Source organism: Aquila chrysaetos, chromosome 10 (genome assembly GCF_900496995.4).
Source record: "Aquila chrysaetos chrysaetos chromosome 10, bAquChr1.4, whole genome shotgun sequence".
NCBI lineage: Eukaryota > Metazoa > Chordata > Aves > Accipitriformes > Accipitridae > Aquila > Aquila chrysaetos.
Genome location: NC_044013.1, coordinates 43,845,582 through 43,863,736, shown reverse-complemented (window position 1 = coordinate 43,863,736; position 18,155 = coordinate 43,845,582). Strand labels below are relative to the sequence as shown.

Sequence of the window (18,155 nt, the reverse complement as noted above, 5' to 3'; positions counted from 1 at the left end):
AGGTGTTGCTGACAAGTAGGTTTAAGTTTTTCTAGAATGTAATTTAATCTGGTCTCTGTTAATTTTCCAGAGGAAAAGGAGAATCCAGAGCTAAGCTGAAGAGGTCGCAGAGTTTTGGGGTTGCCAGCGCTAGCAGCATTAAACAAATTCTGTTAGACTGGTGTCGCTCAAAAACCATAGGATACAAGGTGAAGACATGCTAGCACTTTCAGCTCTCTCTTTTTCAGGAGAATTTGCCAAAAAAGCGTACTCAGAAAGTGAATGTAAAACATGCTAGACAATGAGTTAACCTCCTCAAGGTCATCAAGTTTTGTGCGGGTAACACAAACGTCATGGTTTGCATGGGCAGCACTTCAAGACAGTCAGTGATTGCATGAGTGAGATTCTGCATGTGTGTCAAAGCAATGCATTAGTGTTTGTCTGGAAGCCTACATTTTTGTGCTTATGGATATAGACTACAGTATACACTCACACATTTTTTTCTTAGTTGCAGGCTGTGATTTTAGCATTCTCATTATATATGGCAAGACCTGAATAACATTTTGCCAGTACGTGGAGACTATGGCCCTTTTGCTACACAGTAGACCAAAGTACTCTACTGGTATTAGACAAGTGAATTTGTAGTAAATGGTTGAGATTGAATCACACAGTGTTAGTGAGCTAATTTCTATGAGGTAACATCAGTGTAGCTAAAAGAATTTGGCAGTTGAGATTTCAGTAATTTTACCTGGCCTTAAACTGCAACTGCCAAAGCAATTTCCAGGAGAAAGAACGTTTTTTTTCCTAGGGTTTCTTTTTTGTGTAATATGTTTTTCAACATTACTGTAAAATGTGCATTATTATTGCTGAACTCTAAATTATAGTATACATAAGCAGAACTAGTGAAAATTACTGTTAGTTGCTTACCAGAAAAGGTGGGGCTTGAATTTTATATGATGGGAAAGCGGCATGAGACAAGAGCCCAAATATGTTTCTTTTCACTGTGGCAGTTGAAAGCAACAATAAGCATTTGTTCTAAGAATCAGGTTTTGCAGTAGGTGTAATTCTTCCTATATTTCTTCCTATATTTCTACCTATCTGTGTTCAAACAGGCATTGAATTGGGCCTTACTGAAAACCAAAGCGAGCAACCATAGTCTTTATCTAGTGTTATTCACAGCCACAAAATGAACAGTTCTTCGATTATAAGTATTTCACAGGGATAAGCAGTGTCCTTAGTTTCCGCAGATACTGAGCTGGTGCATTAGGCCTGCTCCAGAGCTCACTGACGTTGACAAGATTCTTCCCAGTATTTTCAGTGGGCTTTGGATCAGGGACCCTGACCGTGTGTCTGCTTTGCATCTAGGCATTTCAGGCAAAAGGCTTTCATTGCCGAGTGCTGTTTTTTTCTCAGAATACAAATAATGTAAGGGATGTACAAAGAGGGGAAGAAAAATGTAAAGCCTGTGCTCTGTTGCTTTGGTTTGTGGGAGAGGACAGAAAACTGCAGTGAGCAAAAGCAGCTGCTCTTCCCTGTTCCCCTGTGCTGCATTAACATGCGTCTTTTTTTCATCATGACAGCACATTGATCTCCAGAACTTCTCCTCAAGCTGGAATGATGGGATGGCATTCTGTGCTCTTGTGCATTCTTTCTTTCCTGAAGCTTTTGATTATAATAAACTTGACCCAGCTAATCGCAAGCAGAACTTTGAGCTGGCCTTCACCATGGCTGAGTGAGTATCACATTAGATCTCCATGAAATGCTTCCAGTTCAAGTCTAATGCAGCTGGGCAGCAGTGAAGAGTTTAATCATTCTTCTTGTAGATCCTGTATCACTAGCTTACGTGTCATGCCAAAAAAGATAATAAAGCTCTGCATAGAGAATGCATAGAACAGGACACTCAGGAGTTTAGAATCAGAGGTGATTTTACCAGGCACAGAATAATTTACTGGAGTCCTGTGTTCAGGTCTTTCACAGTCTTCAGGCAGCACTTGAATTCTGCTTTCACACCTCTGTGATTCTCACCAGCCTTAGCACTGACACACTAAACTTGAGAAATCAGCCTCGAGTTATGCTTGGACAGAAGAGGAAAAAACCCTAGTTCTCTCTGTGTTTGTTTTTGGGTTTTTTTTAATTATTTTGTTCTTGAAGTAATGAATGATTCTTAATGAATTTGCCGATATCAGTCATAAATAAGAAATTTGAGTTCATAGAGCACAAGGCATCCAATGTTTGCTGACAATCCATAGGAACTGGACATACAACTTTTAGTTTCTTAGCCAACCCCACCTGCTTGATACCTGATTTGAATTTGAGGCATGTTAATATACGCATCCAGCCTCTCTGCTAAAACCGTGGCCCCTGACTGACTGGGAGCAGGTAGATTAACTTTTGGAATTGGATTTGTGGGAGGGTTCACCTATGTCTGTACGTTGCTTTGGTTGAACAAGAATGAAGGTTGAATTCAGTGTAAGTAGAGTTAGATCAAGGCTGAGAGCTTCTCAATATCTCAACCTGGTAACTGCATTTTTGTAAAACAGACAGAGCTAATACCCTCAGTCACACTGTCCTGATCCTTTTTGATGCGGTATACCAGGCACTTAAATGATAGCTTGTTTGTTAAATTCATCACCAGTGTGAACTTGTCAGCTAGAAACAGTAACTTTTTTGACCCAGTGTCAACATGATTCTTAATTGCTGTTTTGTTTGACTTGTCTAACAGTAAGAACACTCCATGTGGTATGCAGCTGGGTTTGGTACACTCTTTCCGAACACTAACAGGATGTGGGAATACATGGTTAAAGTTACCTGCAGCTTCTGATACAGCTTCAAACAATGGTACCACCACACTGAAGCTCTGGGGTTCTTTCAGAGCGCTTTTTTTTTTTTTTTTTTATTAAAGCAATAACTTACAGAACTAGATTTGCTATTTGCCATTCCAGAGCAAAGCTTTAAAAATTCTTAGCATAATGTTGGCTCTCCTTATTAGAGCCCCTAGCAAAGTAATTTATTTGGGAATTACAAGGTTTCTATACACACATATATATGTAAATATAAAAAAATTTGTTGCTTGTCAGTGAGTTGAAAGAGATTCTATGACACTTTTAGGTGGTTGATCTCTAAAGTAGGAAAGTTGCAGTGTTTTTCTATCTCAGTTTATGTATAACAGTAAGTATAGGGGAGAACAGAAGACAGCATGCATAGAACAGTAAGAAACATTAGCTAAGAGGTATCTACAGAAATGACTACTTCATAGCTGTGACTGCCTTTAAACTGTTTTCTTCTAGTGCCAGAAAAGCCAGTTATTGGTGTTCACCCCAGTACGAGCTCTGCTGATCTAATTGCTTCCTGCTCTTGTGATTTTTCACCTTAGGCCTCAGCAGATCTGTCCCTTTCTGCTGGTCCAGATCTCAGTCAGGCTTCTGCTCTCCAACCTGATCATCTGAGATTGTTGTCCAAGTCACTCACACCTTGAAGATACAGGGGTGGTGAACAAACAATCCACAGCCACACGGGCCTTCATTGGCACATCTCATCTCTTCTCATGTTTTCCCATTCTTTTGGAGCTTCCTATATAATAACAACCAGAAAAACTCATGATTTACAGACTTGCATGACCCTGCTTACTGAGATTTGGGCAGAGGAGTGTGAGATTGGGCTACATGCTACAGATATCAGGGATGTGAATGGCAGTCAGGGGAAAGAAAAACCCTACAGGGCTTTGGATCAGATGGATCGGATCCCAGTATAGAGGAAGAGAGGGAAAGAACAGGAATATTCCATGGTCACAAAAATAACAATCTCCAACCTGAGCCTGACTATTTCATTGTGAAATGAAATGTTGCTGATAAACCTCAGGATTTCTTAAGTGCCTCAGTGACGCTCAAATCAGAGCAGCAAATGAATCTTGGAAGTAGTTACCGGCCTTAGATTTAACTCTTGATTTGCTGTATCTCTTTATTATTACTACAGGAAGATGGCTCACTGTGATCGTCTGATAGAAGTGGATGACATGATGGTGATGGGTCGCAAGCCAGATCCCATGTGTGTCTTCACCTATGTGCAGTCTCTATACAACCATCTACGACACTTTGAGTAAAACCATCGACAACTCTCCAGCCAGAAGGGTCAAGTACAGCATGCTAATGGGAAGAGTGACATTTTGCAAATGGAACGCAGTGTTATTTCTTGCTTTTTACTGTCCCTTTGCTTACATTCAACTGCGTGGCTGGCTGACTGAAGTGTTGCTGAGCAGCGCCCCGAAGTGTTGATCACATCAGCATGTCAGTAATATAGAAATACATTTGAAAAAGACAAAAAAACATAGGGAAAGGCAAATGCTGTCATTTTGGTGCTAGTAGTAGGTTGGATCTGTAATATTCTTGTGTTTAAAGATCACAGGAAGCTAATTCGCTGCTCCTATCTCTGTTAGGCTGGGGACACAGTTTTATGCAGTGACAGGTAACTGCTGCAAAGGTGTTCTCTCTTAAAATGCAGGTAAAATTCCAGAAGATAGCACCTTCGGTTCCACTTCTCCATTGAGCATAGCACAAAAGAAATAGCAGATGGACAAGGAAAATTCCATTTAGCAAATAATAACCTAGAGTACTCAACCACTAGGGCAATATTGCCTCTTCTCCAACCCTAGCCCCCCCAACTCCAGCATACATGCACACGCGCACACACACACATCCAACAGGCATTGATTGTTCTGTTCTCTTAAAGCAGAAAGAGCACATAGCCTCTTACCTGCTGACTGGGGGGGACAGATAACTACCATGTTACACAACAGCGTTTGTCTGTAATGGTCAAATCTAAAGGGATTTGCTTAGAGGCTTGCTAAAGCCTCTACTGGCAGTCCTGGGTGAATTTCTTGATCATGAAGAATTGCAACAGCTGCCGCTGTTCTGTGTATGAGACTGTGTGTTTGCCTCATTTAGGATTACAGGAAAAGAGGGAGCTAGGAAGGTACCAAATCCTCTGAACAGTTGTAATAGAAGCAAGACTGTAGTACGCTTTTGACCTGGACTCTGGGGGAGAGCAACTCTCCAGTGTGGACAGGAATTAAGTCTCTACGGCTTGCTCAGTCCTCATGCTGACTCTGAGGGGGAGAGGGCATGTGCAAAAAAAGTATGAAAGATGTGGGAGTTTTGAAATGTCTCAGACTAGTTTCCATTTTCAGTTAAATTAGCGTTAAAACCACAATACAGTGTGATTATTCCAGATTTACTGGACAAAAAGGTCATGTGTCAACCTTCCTGGTTTTCTCTTTGATAAATCAACAGAGCTTTGTTTCCCAATGAATGTTAAAAACAAAACCACTAAAAAATGATACTTTAAAAAAAAAGAAGCCTTTTAAAATTATTTCTTCCCTAAGAACAGGCTCATAAAATTGAAAACTGAAAGCCACGAGCCCTCTGCTCATGCTAGAGAATGTTTTTTAACCTGCATTTGTGCTTTTTGTAGATATTTATAAAGATGACTTTGGTTCTGCATTGATGACCATTTATAATAAAATATGTCAAACACTCTTCAGATTTACTGCTTCTCTTTAGAATGAGGTGACAGATAACAAAGTAAAATGTGTGAAAAGAACCCAGAGGTTTTGCTTAGATTTTTGTTCTAGCCATGATGCTGTGCGCTCTGAATTTCAGTTTTAAAAAGTACAGAAATTCAGTGGCATTTGCAGTAGGATTTTAGTTCAGCCGCCCTTTCTAGTGAAGTTTACTTAAGAAACCATAAGTCAAGCAACCACTTTGTTAGCAGACTCAGGAAAAAAAAGCGAACGCCAAAAGTGTACAAAGGTAACGTATAAGTTAACTGCTGAAGGTCTGGATTGTCAAATTCTGTTTGAAGTGTAGCTAGGCTGTTGCTGTGACACTATGGAAACAGTTTGAAAGACTTTTAAATAAATACACATCTTAATATAAAGTATCTGAAAGATACTTGGTCAAACTAGCAGGATCCTTGGTATTGCTAATCTCACAGCTTTAATGCAAGCGGACAGAGGTTGGGTGGGCTGTTTGTTATTTGTCATATGACTGCCATTGTCTTCAGTTTTTTTGACTTCATCTTGAATGACCATAATTCTGAGGAGTAAGTGTGCAGCTGTTGCTCCACCAAATGCACTGTAAGGATAAACAGACTGCACTTGTGTTTTGGAGAAGTGATTAGAGTAAGCATAATGAGGAATCTGTCCACAACTGGCACACGTGATACACATACTTACATTCTTACAGCAGAACAGTTTTCATTGACTAGCAGAGCCAAGTTCTATTGTAGCTACAACAAGAGGGGCAATACTGGCTTTATACATCACATTCCTTCACAGTCCCAGGTCATGGATGATTCTCCTGTGTGATGCGAGTGCTAAAGACACAGGTAAGTGCTTGGCCAATTTAGGCCTAGTAACAAATAATTATATAAAGGAAGTTTTAGACAGTAAAATTATTGCATATTCACCAGGGGGAGTTTACATCCTTTCTACAATGTACCTTGTTTTCACAGCTACCCAGAAGCTATTTGTACAGGTTTTCTGAAGTTGTCCCACTTCAGAGAGGTAATGGTAAAGATAGCTGGTACTTGCCAGCAGACTGATTGCAGCGGGATGGAAGACTATAAGCTGATTTTAACTGCTGGTGGTTCGCATGTAAGAAGATGAGGGAGATGGTGCTATGACATAATTTTAGAAAAACCTACAGCTTTGTGCTGACCTATATGACTAACCTTGACTATTTGATTGTATGATTAAATTGAATTAAAGTATGTAATGTATATGCCCTGCTGGATGTTTTAGTATTTTTAGTTTAAAAGAAAATGCAGAGTGTGTGTGTGTGTATATGACAGTAAATGTGTTTAGCATAAGTGATAAAAAGAACAATATATTAAGTTGGCATAGTATATGTTTTACACAGATGGACTGTTTCCTGGCTTTTCTAATGTTTCTGCACTGTATCTAAAATTCAGTACTGTCTAAGGTGGTTTATTGGCAACTTGATCCTACTTTTAAAGGCTTGATGAATTTGTTCTGTGCAAATTTTCAAAATAATCTCAGCAGAGACATCACCTACTTTTTAAAATTATGTTTGCATATAGCAGGAAAGTCCTCCTCCTTGAAAGTACAGTAATTGGATAGATGCCTCTCATCACTTCTCCCTTTGTGTGACGTTTCCAATAAAGTGTTTAATCTAAGCATATGCTCAAACCAGTGCAAACTCGGATACATGTAATTAGGTATAACACTAGCCCACATGCTTCAGCCTGTGTCATTAATTTAAACCTGGCCTGGCTCACAGAGATAAAGTGTCCAAAATAGAAGTTGGCATTGCTTTATGTAAAGTGCATTTAAAAGCCACTTCTGCTTATGCTAAAATAGCTCTATGTCTAGATAGAACCTCAGTGGAGTTAACACAGACTCATAGAACGGTTTGGGTGGGAAGGGACCTTTAAATGTCGTCTAGTCCAAGCCCCCTGCAATGAGCAGGGACATCTTCAACCAGATCAGGTTGCTCAGAGCCCCGTCCAACCTGGCCTGGAATGTTTCCAGGGATGGGGGCATCTACCCCCTCTCGGGGCAACCTGTGCCAGTGTTTCACCACCCTCAGCATAAAAAATTTCTTCCTTACATCTCATCTAAATCTACCCTCTTTTAGTTTAAAACCATTACCCCTCATCCTATCGCAACAGGCCCTACTAAAAAGTTTGTCGCCATCTTTCTTACAAGCCACCTTTAACTACTGAAAGGCTGCACTAAGGTGTCCCCAGAGCCTTCTCTTCTCCAGGCTGAACAACTCTTCAGCCTTTCCTCATAGGAGATTATTCCAGACGCTAGCGGAACACCAGAATTCAGACCCGTTAGGTTAGTCTGCTTTGCAACTTCAGCAACACTGAAAGCAAGCAGTTAACGATGCTGCAGTATCAGCTCAACCTAGAGACTTCTCCCACTGCAATGCACTGTCACAGCAGTTCGGTTGACAGTTTAATCCTCTGAAGAATGAGACAATCTGTGGTATTTTTAATGCGCCTAGTAAGGAATGTAGCAACACATTTAATTTAGCTCTAGTCTCATTAACGCCGGTTGTTTAGATTCCTCCACAGAAAACGTGTTTTTCCAGACTCGGAGGACTTTGGCCACTTCTTCGTAAATAACGAACGCAGCGCCTACGTCCAGACACAATTCACCAAGGTGAGGAACTGCTGCTTTGTCAAATCCTTTATAAAGGCGTTAGTACGGGATGTGGTAGGTGGAGAGCATTTCAGCAGCGCAGAAGTCGGTGTTAGCTTACCGGTGCTCCCATACCGAGGAGGATTCGCCTTCTCATCCCGCCGTCACTGTGTTTTTACGCGCGGTGTGGGACCGGCGACGCACGTTTCCGCACATCCGGCAGAAACCATTCCGCAATTCTTCACTCGCCGATGGGGACGGTGCGGCTCGTGCCACGCCGCCCCCGCCGCCGGGCGCGCGGGCCTGCGACCGTTGGCGGGAAGCGCGCGGCGTGCGGCGGCGCGGACAGCCGATTGGCTGGGGCGGGGCGGGGCGGGCGCAGGCCGTGGGCCGCGCGCGGGCGGGGCGGGGCCGGGCGGGGCGGGCGGGTAGCGCGCGGGCGGCGCGCGGCCTGGGTCGGGGCCGTCTTCTGCCCTCGTGGATTGCTGCAGGTTTTCGGGAATTAACAAGCCTTTTCCTTTTCATTCCTTTCCAAGTCGTCCTAGTGGCTGAGTCGATTTGACCTGTCTTATTTGACGAGCAGGACTGCTGTTAGCCTCGGGAAGTCTGCAATGATTTAACCCCGAAAGACACCTGAGGTAAAACCAAAACTTTCTTATGTCGTACGATTCATATGGGAGGATCGGTTGTAAATCTCGTATTAACAGTTTAAAAGGGTATAATCTTTTATGGCAAGCGAACAAGGACAGATTTAGGGTCGGTAGCTACAAATGAATTACTTTGTGATGGTGCCGCTCACAAGTTGGGTCGGGACAGCATCAGGTGCTGGGCTTTCTGACCAAACTGCGCAAAGTCCCACCGGTCTCGCAGTAACGCCTTGGAGGAGAGGACCATCGCCCAGGGAGCCCTCGGTTTTCAAAGTGACTGAGCGCGTCTTCAGAAACGTAAGACATTAATTGTTCTCAACTGCTGTTCAGATACCACAGCATTTCAGTTTGTTGTGAATCAGTTTGTCGTCTCTCTTTAATTTGCTCATACTTCTAAAAGCCTTGGAACGTTACTGAGAGTACAGATGATAAAATTTTGTGCAAGACGACTAATATGCAGCCTGATATATATTCTGTGACTCACGCTGGCCAAAGTCAACCTCTGTTCAAACTAGCTTTGAGTTCAGATCTACTTAAGTCATGGGAAACCTTTCACTTACTATGGAAATGGCTCCAGTTACTGCTCCAGCTGTTCATATCACAAAAATTACTGCTTTCAACTAACTCATTTTAACACGTTATCTGTTTAAAAAAAAGTATATCTAGACCAAGGCGGGGGGGGGGGCGGCGGCGGCAGAATGTAGAAATCAAGGGACGGCTCAGAGAAGCATTGCTGTCTTGGACAAATAGTTGTGGACTTCATGTGTGCAGTACCATATAAATTGATTTACAGGTCTGCCTCAGTAGTGGTCTGTGTAACTGGTTCTGATCAGTGTTCAGCCTAGTCATAGTTTTGCTTTGCCTAGTGAATCAGGAGCATGCTGAGTGTCTGTGACCACAGCTTTCCATCCTCCTGCATCAGTTAGCATATATTGTTCATTTTCCTTGCTTGCCTTGCACCCCATTCTCTGCTGCTTCTTGAATCTCTAGGTCCTTCTCCTCTCAGGCTAATGGCTTCAGTTCTAATGTCAACCCTGTCTTCTGAAGCCTGTATTTTTGTTTGGCTAACTGAAATAGCTGCTTTTTTCTATAAGACGGTGTTTCTTCAGCAGAAACCCCTTTTTTGCTCCTCTGGAGTATGTGCAGATTTCTGCTTACACAGTAACTGCCATGAGAGGCACTGTAGTTACCAGTTTTAATGATCACTGAGAGAATTTAGCTACTGTTTGAAATTAAAGATCATTAGCAGTTTTCTAGCTGTCACCGCACTGTATTTGCAGCCAACAATTGCAGTTGCTTCCCACTGTTCTGTCTTGGACCAGCTTAACTTCTTTTGACCAATGCTACTTGCTTCTTTATCACTTTGCAAGCTCTTTGAATCTTGTTGGGAACTCTGAGAAACCCTGCTCTGACCTAAACTACATCAGGGCTATACGGAGGGGGCATTACTGTACCATCTGATGTAATGCTCTTTTGTCTCCTTCATTTCTTCTGTCTGGCTCCCAATCTCTTTTGTCCCAGGAAAGAATATAGTTGCCACAAAGATGCAGCATACTGCTAAGGATATTTTATGACTGACTTTTTAGATAGCTAGGTACTTAACATGCCTTTCATTTGCTTTCACAATCTTTATGCACTTCTGCAATAAATCGATCAAAAATTGCTGTCTGATGCTGTGGGAACTATCTCAATTAATGTACAAAGAACACGTTTTTATTTCCACACAGATGTTAACCAGGAATGGGTGAAAGGAAGCACCACTGGCTTGTGCGTCCTGTGCTTCTTCCAGCCGGTGGTGCAAGAGCGGGAGGTTGCTAGAGGTAGTGTTGCTGTTCCCACAGCAACCTGTTTGTTTACCTTCCAGGCTGTTCTGAGCCACCTCCTGGAATATTTAGTTGCACATTTAGAAAGAAACTACGTGCTGCTGCTGTGGAGATTGAGGTTGGGAGCAAAGACCATCCCCCGCCCCAGCGAAGGGGGACCGAGGATGTGGCACTTAGCCAGGGTTTGACCCTGGGAGCGGTCCAGGCCGGGAGCAGTATCAGCCAAGGGGTGTGTGAGGGAGAAGGGGGATTGTTTTGGGGGTACCTGTGCTGGAGTGTGGGCAAAGCTGTGTGTTGCTGAGGAGCAGCTGTGTGCATTTGGGGTGAGGAGCTGTCTCAGGAACACTGGATGAGCATAGTGCAAGAAGAGAAAAATTGATAATCAAACTGCTGTGACTTTGCATATATTTTGGGCATCGGTTTCACCCTGCATTAAGCCAGTGTCCCCAGTATGCTTTGTTCTGCTTTAGCCCTTACTAGGTGTTTCCTTTTCCTCATTTACCTGCTGTATTTCCGCCTTCAGCTTTTCAGGACCTGTTTTCTCTTTTTTTTTTCTAAGGGCCATTACATTTCTTTTTTACAGCCTAGAGTTCATCCACCTCTCCAGCCATGTTCTTAAAAGGTGTTTACTTCTCCAACCTGTAGGAGACTATTTACCTTTTATATCTGTTCACTTTTTCTCAGTTTTCTGTGATTGTCCATTTAGTAATTCCATCCTTCCTCACAGGTCTCCTTTTCTTTCCCTTTTCTTCTCCCTCCTATTGCAGACAGCCCATCTCTCAGTTCCACTTTCAAGCTCCTTACTCTCTCTCTTCCTAGCTTCCATTCCCAAATTCTTCTGTTTCTTCATTTTCCCACTCCAAACTCTCTCCCCCACACCTTAGCAAAGTCTTGGGGAGTCTTGAGCAAGAAGTCTTTTCTTTTCATATCTGTGTCATTTTACAGGTGAAAGGGACAAGACTTTTTCTCACCCTCATGGACCTGTCTTCTCACCTTCTTGCAGCCAAATATAATGCTATTCCTGTTTTCAGGTTCCACATTCCAAGAACTGACCTGCGTTTTATCCAGAAACTTTCCAAAAAACAATGGCCAGACTATTGCAAGCTCCACCCAAGTTTCTTCCCACAGAATGGGACATTGCAAACAAGATGCAGTGTGCCAGTACAGAGTCTCAGAAATCCAGGTCAGAGCGCACAATAGCTGAGAGTCGGAGGCTGCTGGATGAAATAGAAAAGACAACTCAGAAAACTCAAAGTGATGTCAACAAGAAAATAGGTAATCTCACGTGTTCTGCAAGTGTCAAGATGTGTTATTTGAGCTCTATGTTTAAGATGGACTTAGAAAACTGGTTGATAGTGAATAAGAATATATGGCAATGCCATGCTCTCTGATCTCATGGAAAAATTAAAAATATTTTAAAAAATATTTTGAGACAGATTCTTTATTTTGTAACAAATAAATTACTTCTCCAAAACACACAGAAAGCTGTTGCAACCAAACCTCTTGACACAGGGTTGCAAAACTGTCTCCACGCATCAGCACTACATGCACTCCACTATGGAATAAGTCTATTTTTAGCCATATCTAAGATCTGACCCACAGCGCTTTGGCACATAAGATGGGCTTGTATTAATACCTGTTTGCAATTTTCATTCTGCAGAACAGAGACAGGAAGAAATAAAATTCTGGAGGCAAGAATTAGATAACAAACTTGAACAAATTGTTCATGAGACAGAGGTACTGTTGACTTTCAAGACTAGGCTGGAGAAATCCTTGGAGAGCTGCAGAGAGCCACTTGTCATTGCACAAAAGTGTCTCCTGAACAGGTGAGATGATTAAGAAGAAAAGCATTCAGGGAGAGAAAAAAAAATCTAGGTAATGAATATTTAACAAATAATAAAAAAGGCTGCAAACTAAGGGCCTGCCTGTCTTTGCAGTGGGAGTCACAGTTTGATTTAGGTGTTGTAACATTGGGGAATCAAGGCCATTAAGGAAAAATTTCCTGTGTCGCAAGGAAAAGCCTTCAATTTGGAAAGCTGGGCTTCATCATATTCTGTTAGCTGCAGGCATTTGAACGATGTGGCTGATGGCTTTTCCTCTTTTTGTTTAGGCAGAGGCGAGCTGGGATTGACTTGGTGCATGATGAAGTGGAACAGGAACTGGTGAAGGAAGCTGAAGTCCTCCAGGGGGTTATTGCTTTGCTTGGACGTACATTGGAACAAACCAATGAGCAAATCAGGTGCAGAGGCAAAGAGCGTAACTGAACACTGATTAGCTGAAAAGTAGGACAGCCTTAATTCTGAGAAGTTGTAGTGTTAGGCTGAGCACAGGTCCAAAGTTATCTTCAGTGCTTAACAGTTACAGGAGGTCAGTCCTAATTCATACTATTCGATCAGTAATGGTGAGAAGTTCTGTTTGTTAGAACTCAGAGTACTTGCACATGATCCCTGGTCTTCTCATGATCAAGTCCTGTGCCTTTAATTCCAGTGGGAATTGCTTATATGGAGGCAGCTTCATGCTCTAGATGTTGGGACTTTGCAACTAATTGTATTACCTAATGCATATACGCATGCGTGCTAGGAATACCTGTGAGTGTCCACACTCTGGCTTAGAGTCCAGTTGTTTCTCCTCCTAGACTAAACCGTTCAACAAAATACAACCTGGAAATGGATCTGAAGGACAAGTTCACAGCTTCGATGATTGATGATTACTGTGCCAGCCTGACAAACAACACTCCTGATATCAGATATGCTGATAATGCAGTGAAAATAGAAGGAAAGTAAGTGGTTATTTAGTGTAATTAACATATGATAATTATACAGCTAGTATGAGCTGTTCCAGCAATAGCAAGATTAAAGTAACTTTGTGTGAAACAGACTGTATCTGTCCATCATCTCTGTTATAGTTTTTTTTTATACTTCTGTCCCTCACTTTAGTATTTGTGTAATACATCTGTGAAATAAGCCACAATAATCATGTTCCCAGTGAACTGCCATTTACTGAAAGTTTTTGAGGCTTGCAGTTAGCTAAGGAAAAATGTCACACATTAATTAAACCCAGAATAGATTTACTAATCTAACTTCCTCTCCTCCCCCAGGGTGTCCTAGTGGGGAGAACACTGGACTGGGATGCATGAGGTGCAGAGTCAGTTTCTGACTCAGTTATTTACCTGTCAAATGCACCCTTTCTGTGTGGGTTAGTTAGTGTGAATGGTTTAGATGGAGAAATAGCTACCACAGAAAAACAGGCTGAAAAGAGGAATCATACTGAGAAAGCAGTGTGTATGAGAGAGGCAGTCTCCCAAGGACACTGTTGGCTCTGCGAGAACTGACAAACTTGTAACACCAAGAGACTGACTTGCTGCTAGCACATTAGTGTGCATCAACAGGTTGTATAACTCAGACCACACCCAGAATGGTGTTGGCTGCTATATGCAAATGACAATTACAGCTTTATATATCCATCCAATGAAACAACCCTCTGAGGAACTTTCCAAACACCTGCCTGCAAGCCACTGGTGCACAAGTATGACCCTCGAATTCTGGGGATACATTTGGGGGGTTGGCTTCCCAACTACTGCTCCAAGCAGGTACTATAAGTGACTGTCTTGTAGGCGGTGAACTGTGTGAGAGAATAAGTGAACGTTTTGTGTGAATAGTTACCAGCTATTAATAGTAACAGCTGAATTATATTGGTAATAACAGCTTGCTTAATGAAAGGTGTTTTAAGAAATACTGGTTATTATCTGTTTTTCCCCCACAACAACTTAATCCTTTGTCAGAGAAAGGGAAGTCATAACAACGTTGCTCTGTGACTTTAGCAAATTCATTTCCATCCTACCCTTGTCTACTTCATTCTGAAATGTTTGCAACAGAGAGGGTCTTTATTTTGTATCTGTAGAATTCCCAGCATAACTAGCACTCACTGGGACATGCAGTTGATAGTACTTCTTTATTCTTGGTTTTGTGGAGTAATTATAGATTTATGAAGTCACGGAGGGCCTGATGATGCCAGTTGATGACCTTATATTTTTCACCTCTTTCAGTTTTGTTAGCCCTGAAGACTGGATAGATTTCTCAAATATAAATGTCAAAAAGGCTGACAAGCAGAGAAACAATTCTTTGGCACTGAGGGCGCTGATTGATGGCATCCTCTCACAGACAGTGAATGACATGCGCAAGCAATGCGAGATGGTGAATGTCGCGTTTAGAAATAGGGTGATGGAAGTCAAGGATGCTAAGCACAAGCTAGAGACACTCCTTGCAATGGTAAGTGGTAGGGGACAGTCAGTGAAAAAGTGGAAACGATGGGCTTGGGTTATCTACCCGTTTTCTCAATCCAGTGGCTTGAGCTACTTTGCTTTAAGAATTTTATTTTTGCAATACAGGCAATCCCTGCCACATTTTCTTTTTTTTTTTTTTCCTCCCTCCTATAGAAGTTGTCTTAGATTTTATTTTCTCAGCTCTGTGTGCACCACTACAGAGGTGAATTTCTGGAATCACGCACTCAATAAGTGTTGCTGTAGACATCAGTAAGGTCAGGATTTCTCTTGTGATTTTTTAGTTACATGGTGCTCCTATAGAATTTTCATGATTGTGATACAAGAGCCTAATAACTTATTAAATCATGGTCAATGTGCTTGAAATTTGATACATGAAACCTGAGTGTTAATATTAAAAATTAATTGCTGAGTGTAAATCTCCAGTTTCACTCAGAACAGTGTCACCTGCTTTCCAATGAAGGAATCATAATCTTGGCTGATCTTTGTAAACTATCCCTTGATGAAATAACCTCTTAACATAATGAGTGTTACTGTGATTCTTATTACTATAACTGTTAAAGAAGATGTTGATGATTTCACCCATTGTAAGAGACAGTGTGCAGCACTTCCTTCTGTTGGATTTGTTAAGGTGATGAATGAGACTGCCTCACAGGAGAAGAACATTGCAGCCTTAAGGAAAGCAATCGCTGATAAAGAAGGACCTGCTAAAGTGGCTCAAACCCGCTTGGAAGCAAGAAACCATCGCCCCAATGTGGAATTGTGTTATGACACAGTGCAATACAGGCTGATTAGTGAAGTTCAAGAGATTACAAAAAATATTCAAAGGCAAGTAGAAATGATGAAAGAGGGGAAAATCTGTGGTATAGGTTACTGGGTTAATGTAATGAGTCAAAGTAACATCAGGTCCCAGCTATTCTCCCTGAAAGTTTGGGAATTGCTTTTCCCTTAAGGGCAGGACACTTTAAGGGAAGCTGCATGGATATTGTCTCTCTGTGAATCCCCTTCCATCTTTTTTTTCACTCAGAATTTTTATCCTGAATGAAAAAAAAGTATCCACATGTTTTCAACTAATGTCTGTGTGTATTTTCCCTTTAGATTAAAGGACACACTGGCACAGGCTGAGACAGAGCTAAAAGGTCTGAGACGCCAACAGCTTTCCTTGGAGGAGGAGATCCAGCTCAAGGAGAATACATTGTACATTGATGAAGTACTCTGCATGCAAATGAGAGAGTCTCTTTACATTAACAACTTCTGAAGCCATCATACTGGCAGATTGTGTGCGCTCCAAAGAGCCAGCTCCTGCTGAAATTTTATTGACAAACCTCCAGATTTATTGGGTTGGCTCAATGCTGTCCTGGTTCTAGTTGTGCAAGGTAATTAAAACAGACCTAGTACTTAGAGCTATCTGTTTCACAGCTGTCTAGGCTCTAGAATGCCTGATGAAACCTCCCACTTGGCAATAAGATTCCATAATAAGAAATGTCCCTTCTTCCATGTTATTTATCTTGTGTGCAACCAATGTTATCTTTTGCTATTGAAAGCTCTAGAAGCTGTGGAAGCTAGAGCAGGAGTCTCCTCATGAGTCACTTGTTGGAAAGCTGGGCAAGTGGGAGGGGTGACTCAGCACTAGCCATGGTATGTTTTGTTCTTAACAGCTGCTGTTAAGTAAGAACTAGGCACAAGGTGTCTATCAAACTTAACAGGAGATAGGGACTGGTGCTACACTGGATAGTACATCTGATGATTGCATCAGAGTCAAGATCAAGCCAAGGCTGACTTTGGGCTAATCGCTTCCTCACCCGATGTCTCGGTTTCCCTATTTGTAAAATGAGATGGGCTTCACTGGTAAGGTGTTTGAAGCTCTACAATGTGAAGTGCTGAAAAGAGGAGGGCCTTATTTTTACTAGAGATGCTTGTAAAGGTGGAAAAGGGCTCACTGCTTCTTTTGGTTCTGGCGAGGAAAAACAAAGCATGGGTAAGAATAAATGATGCTGGAGACATAGGAGGCCAGTTCCCACGTCCAACATTTTAATGCATGGAGTGTAAAATTGTCCCTTGCCTCTCTCTTGCTGTAATGCTATCTTCCCTTTCAGAGGCACTGCTGTCAAATCTCTTACTAATGCCCTCCAAAGGATCCATTCATTGCTTGCAGATGTCACGGGGTGTTCTTCTCTCTCCCTGTGGTTTACACCATTGGGTAGGTGATGACAAAATAATTCAGCTCTGAGTCAATCAGGTATTTGAACTTCCTGTAAATATCGCACAACAGCCGATCCTCCTCACTGCTTTCTTGTCGGGCCATGTAAATCCTGACCTGTATGCATGAATGACAGTCATATCTCTCAGATACATGGAGCAGGCTCAGCCCGTTAAAGCTTATGACAACAAGAAGCCTCTGTGACTAATGAGGAGTCTAGAGAAGCCAGACTCCTTGGTTTTGAGTAAAATCTTGAGGTTTAACTCTGGTTTCACTCCGAACTCACTGAAAACATCATCTTCTGCCAAAGAATTTGTGGGAAGATCAAGGTTCCTTTTACCCCCAGAACTGATGCATCCCTGGGATCTGCACAGATCTGGGAGGATCTACTGAATTCAGAATCTAGCACGCAAAGTAGCATGACAATATGGTTTACACCAGCTGCAATTGTAGTCTGGCCCCAGTTCAACACAGCATCCCTAAAGAGTGAGGTGTGTTTACATCTTTTCACAGTTTAGTGGGATTCAACCCACCTGTCTCAGTTTAAGCATAGATGTAAGCACTGGACTTGGGAGGTGACTGAGAAGCCCTAGCTTGAACTAGAGGTGACAGAGGGAACCCCAGTCTAGGAAGGACTTGTGGAATTGATGGGGCTTGTTATTAAACTTCTATAGTATTCTGTACATGGCTAAGTAGGTTAGAAAGCCCCATTTCTGTGAGTGGTTCTCAGGCTTGTTATAATGCTAAAACATTAGGGAAGGGAAGGTAGTTATGTTAACAGTTTCATAAGTGAGCTTTCTATGGGCTTGGGGACCTCGCCTTTCTCTGGGTATTGGAGAGAGGAAGGGAATGGGAGTTTTGAAGCACAAAGTCTTACCTTTATGGTAGTCAAAATGCATTTCCTTTCTGCACGGTTTTGTAGCAGCCTCTCAATAAAGGTGACACTTAGAAATGCCCAGACTTTCAGAAATAACAACCTCTTGCATGATAAGATGAGCTGTAGCAGCTCATCATCCAGCAGCTCATGGTCATTGTTTAGTTCAAGTGTTAATTTCTTGAAAAA

General features: G+C 42.1%; 4 protein-coding genes across 11 annotated transcripts in view; 3 read left to right on the top strand and 1 right to left on the bottom strand.

The window, feature by feature from the left end:
- SMTNL2 (smoothelin like 2) overlaps positions 1–5,509 on the top strand; it is a 34,090-nt gene extending 28,581 nt beyond the window's left edge. For both annotated transcript variants that reach the window (XM_030027710.2, XM_030027709.2), the window contains 3 exons: positions 71–188; positions 1,560–1,711; positions 3,952–5,509. In XM_030027710.2, the coding sequence (XP_029883570.1) occupies positions 71–188; positions 1,560–1,711; positions 3,952–4,078 (397 nt within the window). In that variant the 3' untranslated portion in view covers positions 4,079–5,509. The remainder of the gene's footprint in view (positions 1–70; positions 189–1,559; positions 1,712–3,951) is intronic.
- The window catches only part of FBXO39 (F-box protein 39), a 20,426-nt gene continuing 5,121 nt past the window's right edge, over positions 2,851–18,155 (bottom strand). The window contains exons 2-3 of one of the 3 annotated variants that reach the window (XM_030027712.1): positions 17,970–18,146; positions 2,851–3,549 (exon numbers count right to left, since the gene is read on the bottom strand). In XM_030027712.1, the coding sequence (XP_029883572.1) occupies positions 3,499–3,549; positions 17,970–18,146 (228 nt within the window). In that variant the 3' untranslated portion in view covers positions 2,851–3,498. Of the gene's footprint in view, positions 3,550–16,907; positions 17,210–17,969; positions 18,147–18,155 lie in introns of those variants that run through there. The other 2 variants (XM_030027711.2, XM_030027714.1) reach the window with 2 other exon arrangements.
- TEKT1 (tektin 1) lies at positions 8,637–16,295 on the top strand. The gene is made up of 8 exons (XM_030027718.2): positions 8,637–8,781; positions 11,645–11,888; positions 12,274–12,439; positions 12,724–12,852; positions 13,249–13,392; positions 14,659–14,881; positions 15,524–15,720; positions 15,991–16,295. Exons 2-8 carry the CDS (start codon positions 11,699–11,701, stop codon positions 16,148–16,150), a joined length of 1,209 nt encoding a protein of 402 aa, XP_029883578.1. The 5' UTR covers positions 8,637–8,781; positions 11,645–11,698; the 3' UTR covers positions 16,151–16,295.
- The window catches only part of PIMREG (PICALM interacting mitotic regulator), a 24,316-nt gene continuing 22,340 nt past the window's right edge, over positions 16,180–18,155 (top strand). For all 5 annotated transcript variants that reach the window (XM_030027724.1, XM_030027725.1, XM_030027719.2 and 2 more), the window contains exon 1: positions 16,180–16,268. The gene's annotated coding sequence lies outside the window, so the exon portion shown is untranslated. The remainder of the gene's footprint in view (positions 16,269–18,155) is intronic.

Excerpts from the sequence above, each read along its gene's own strand:
- TEKT1 (XM_030027718.2), top strand. The coding sequence starts at position 11,699 with ATGGCCAGACTATTGCAAGCTCCACCCAAGTTTCTTCCCACAGAATGG. Across the intron at positions 12,853-13,248 it reads CAAACCAATGAGCAAATCAG|ACTAAACCGTTCAACAAAAT; the intron begins GTGCAGAGGCAA and ends TTCTCCTCCTAG. Across the intron at positions 14,882-15,523 it reads TAGAGACACTCCTTGCAATG|GTGATGAATGAGACTGCCTC; the intron begins GTAAGTGGTAGG and ends GGATTTGTTAAG.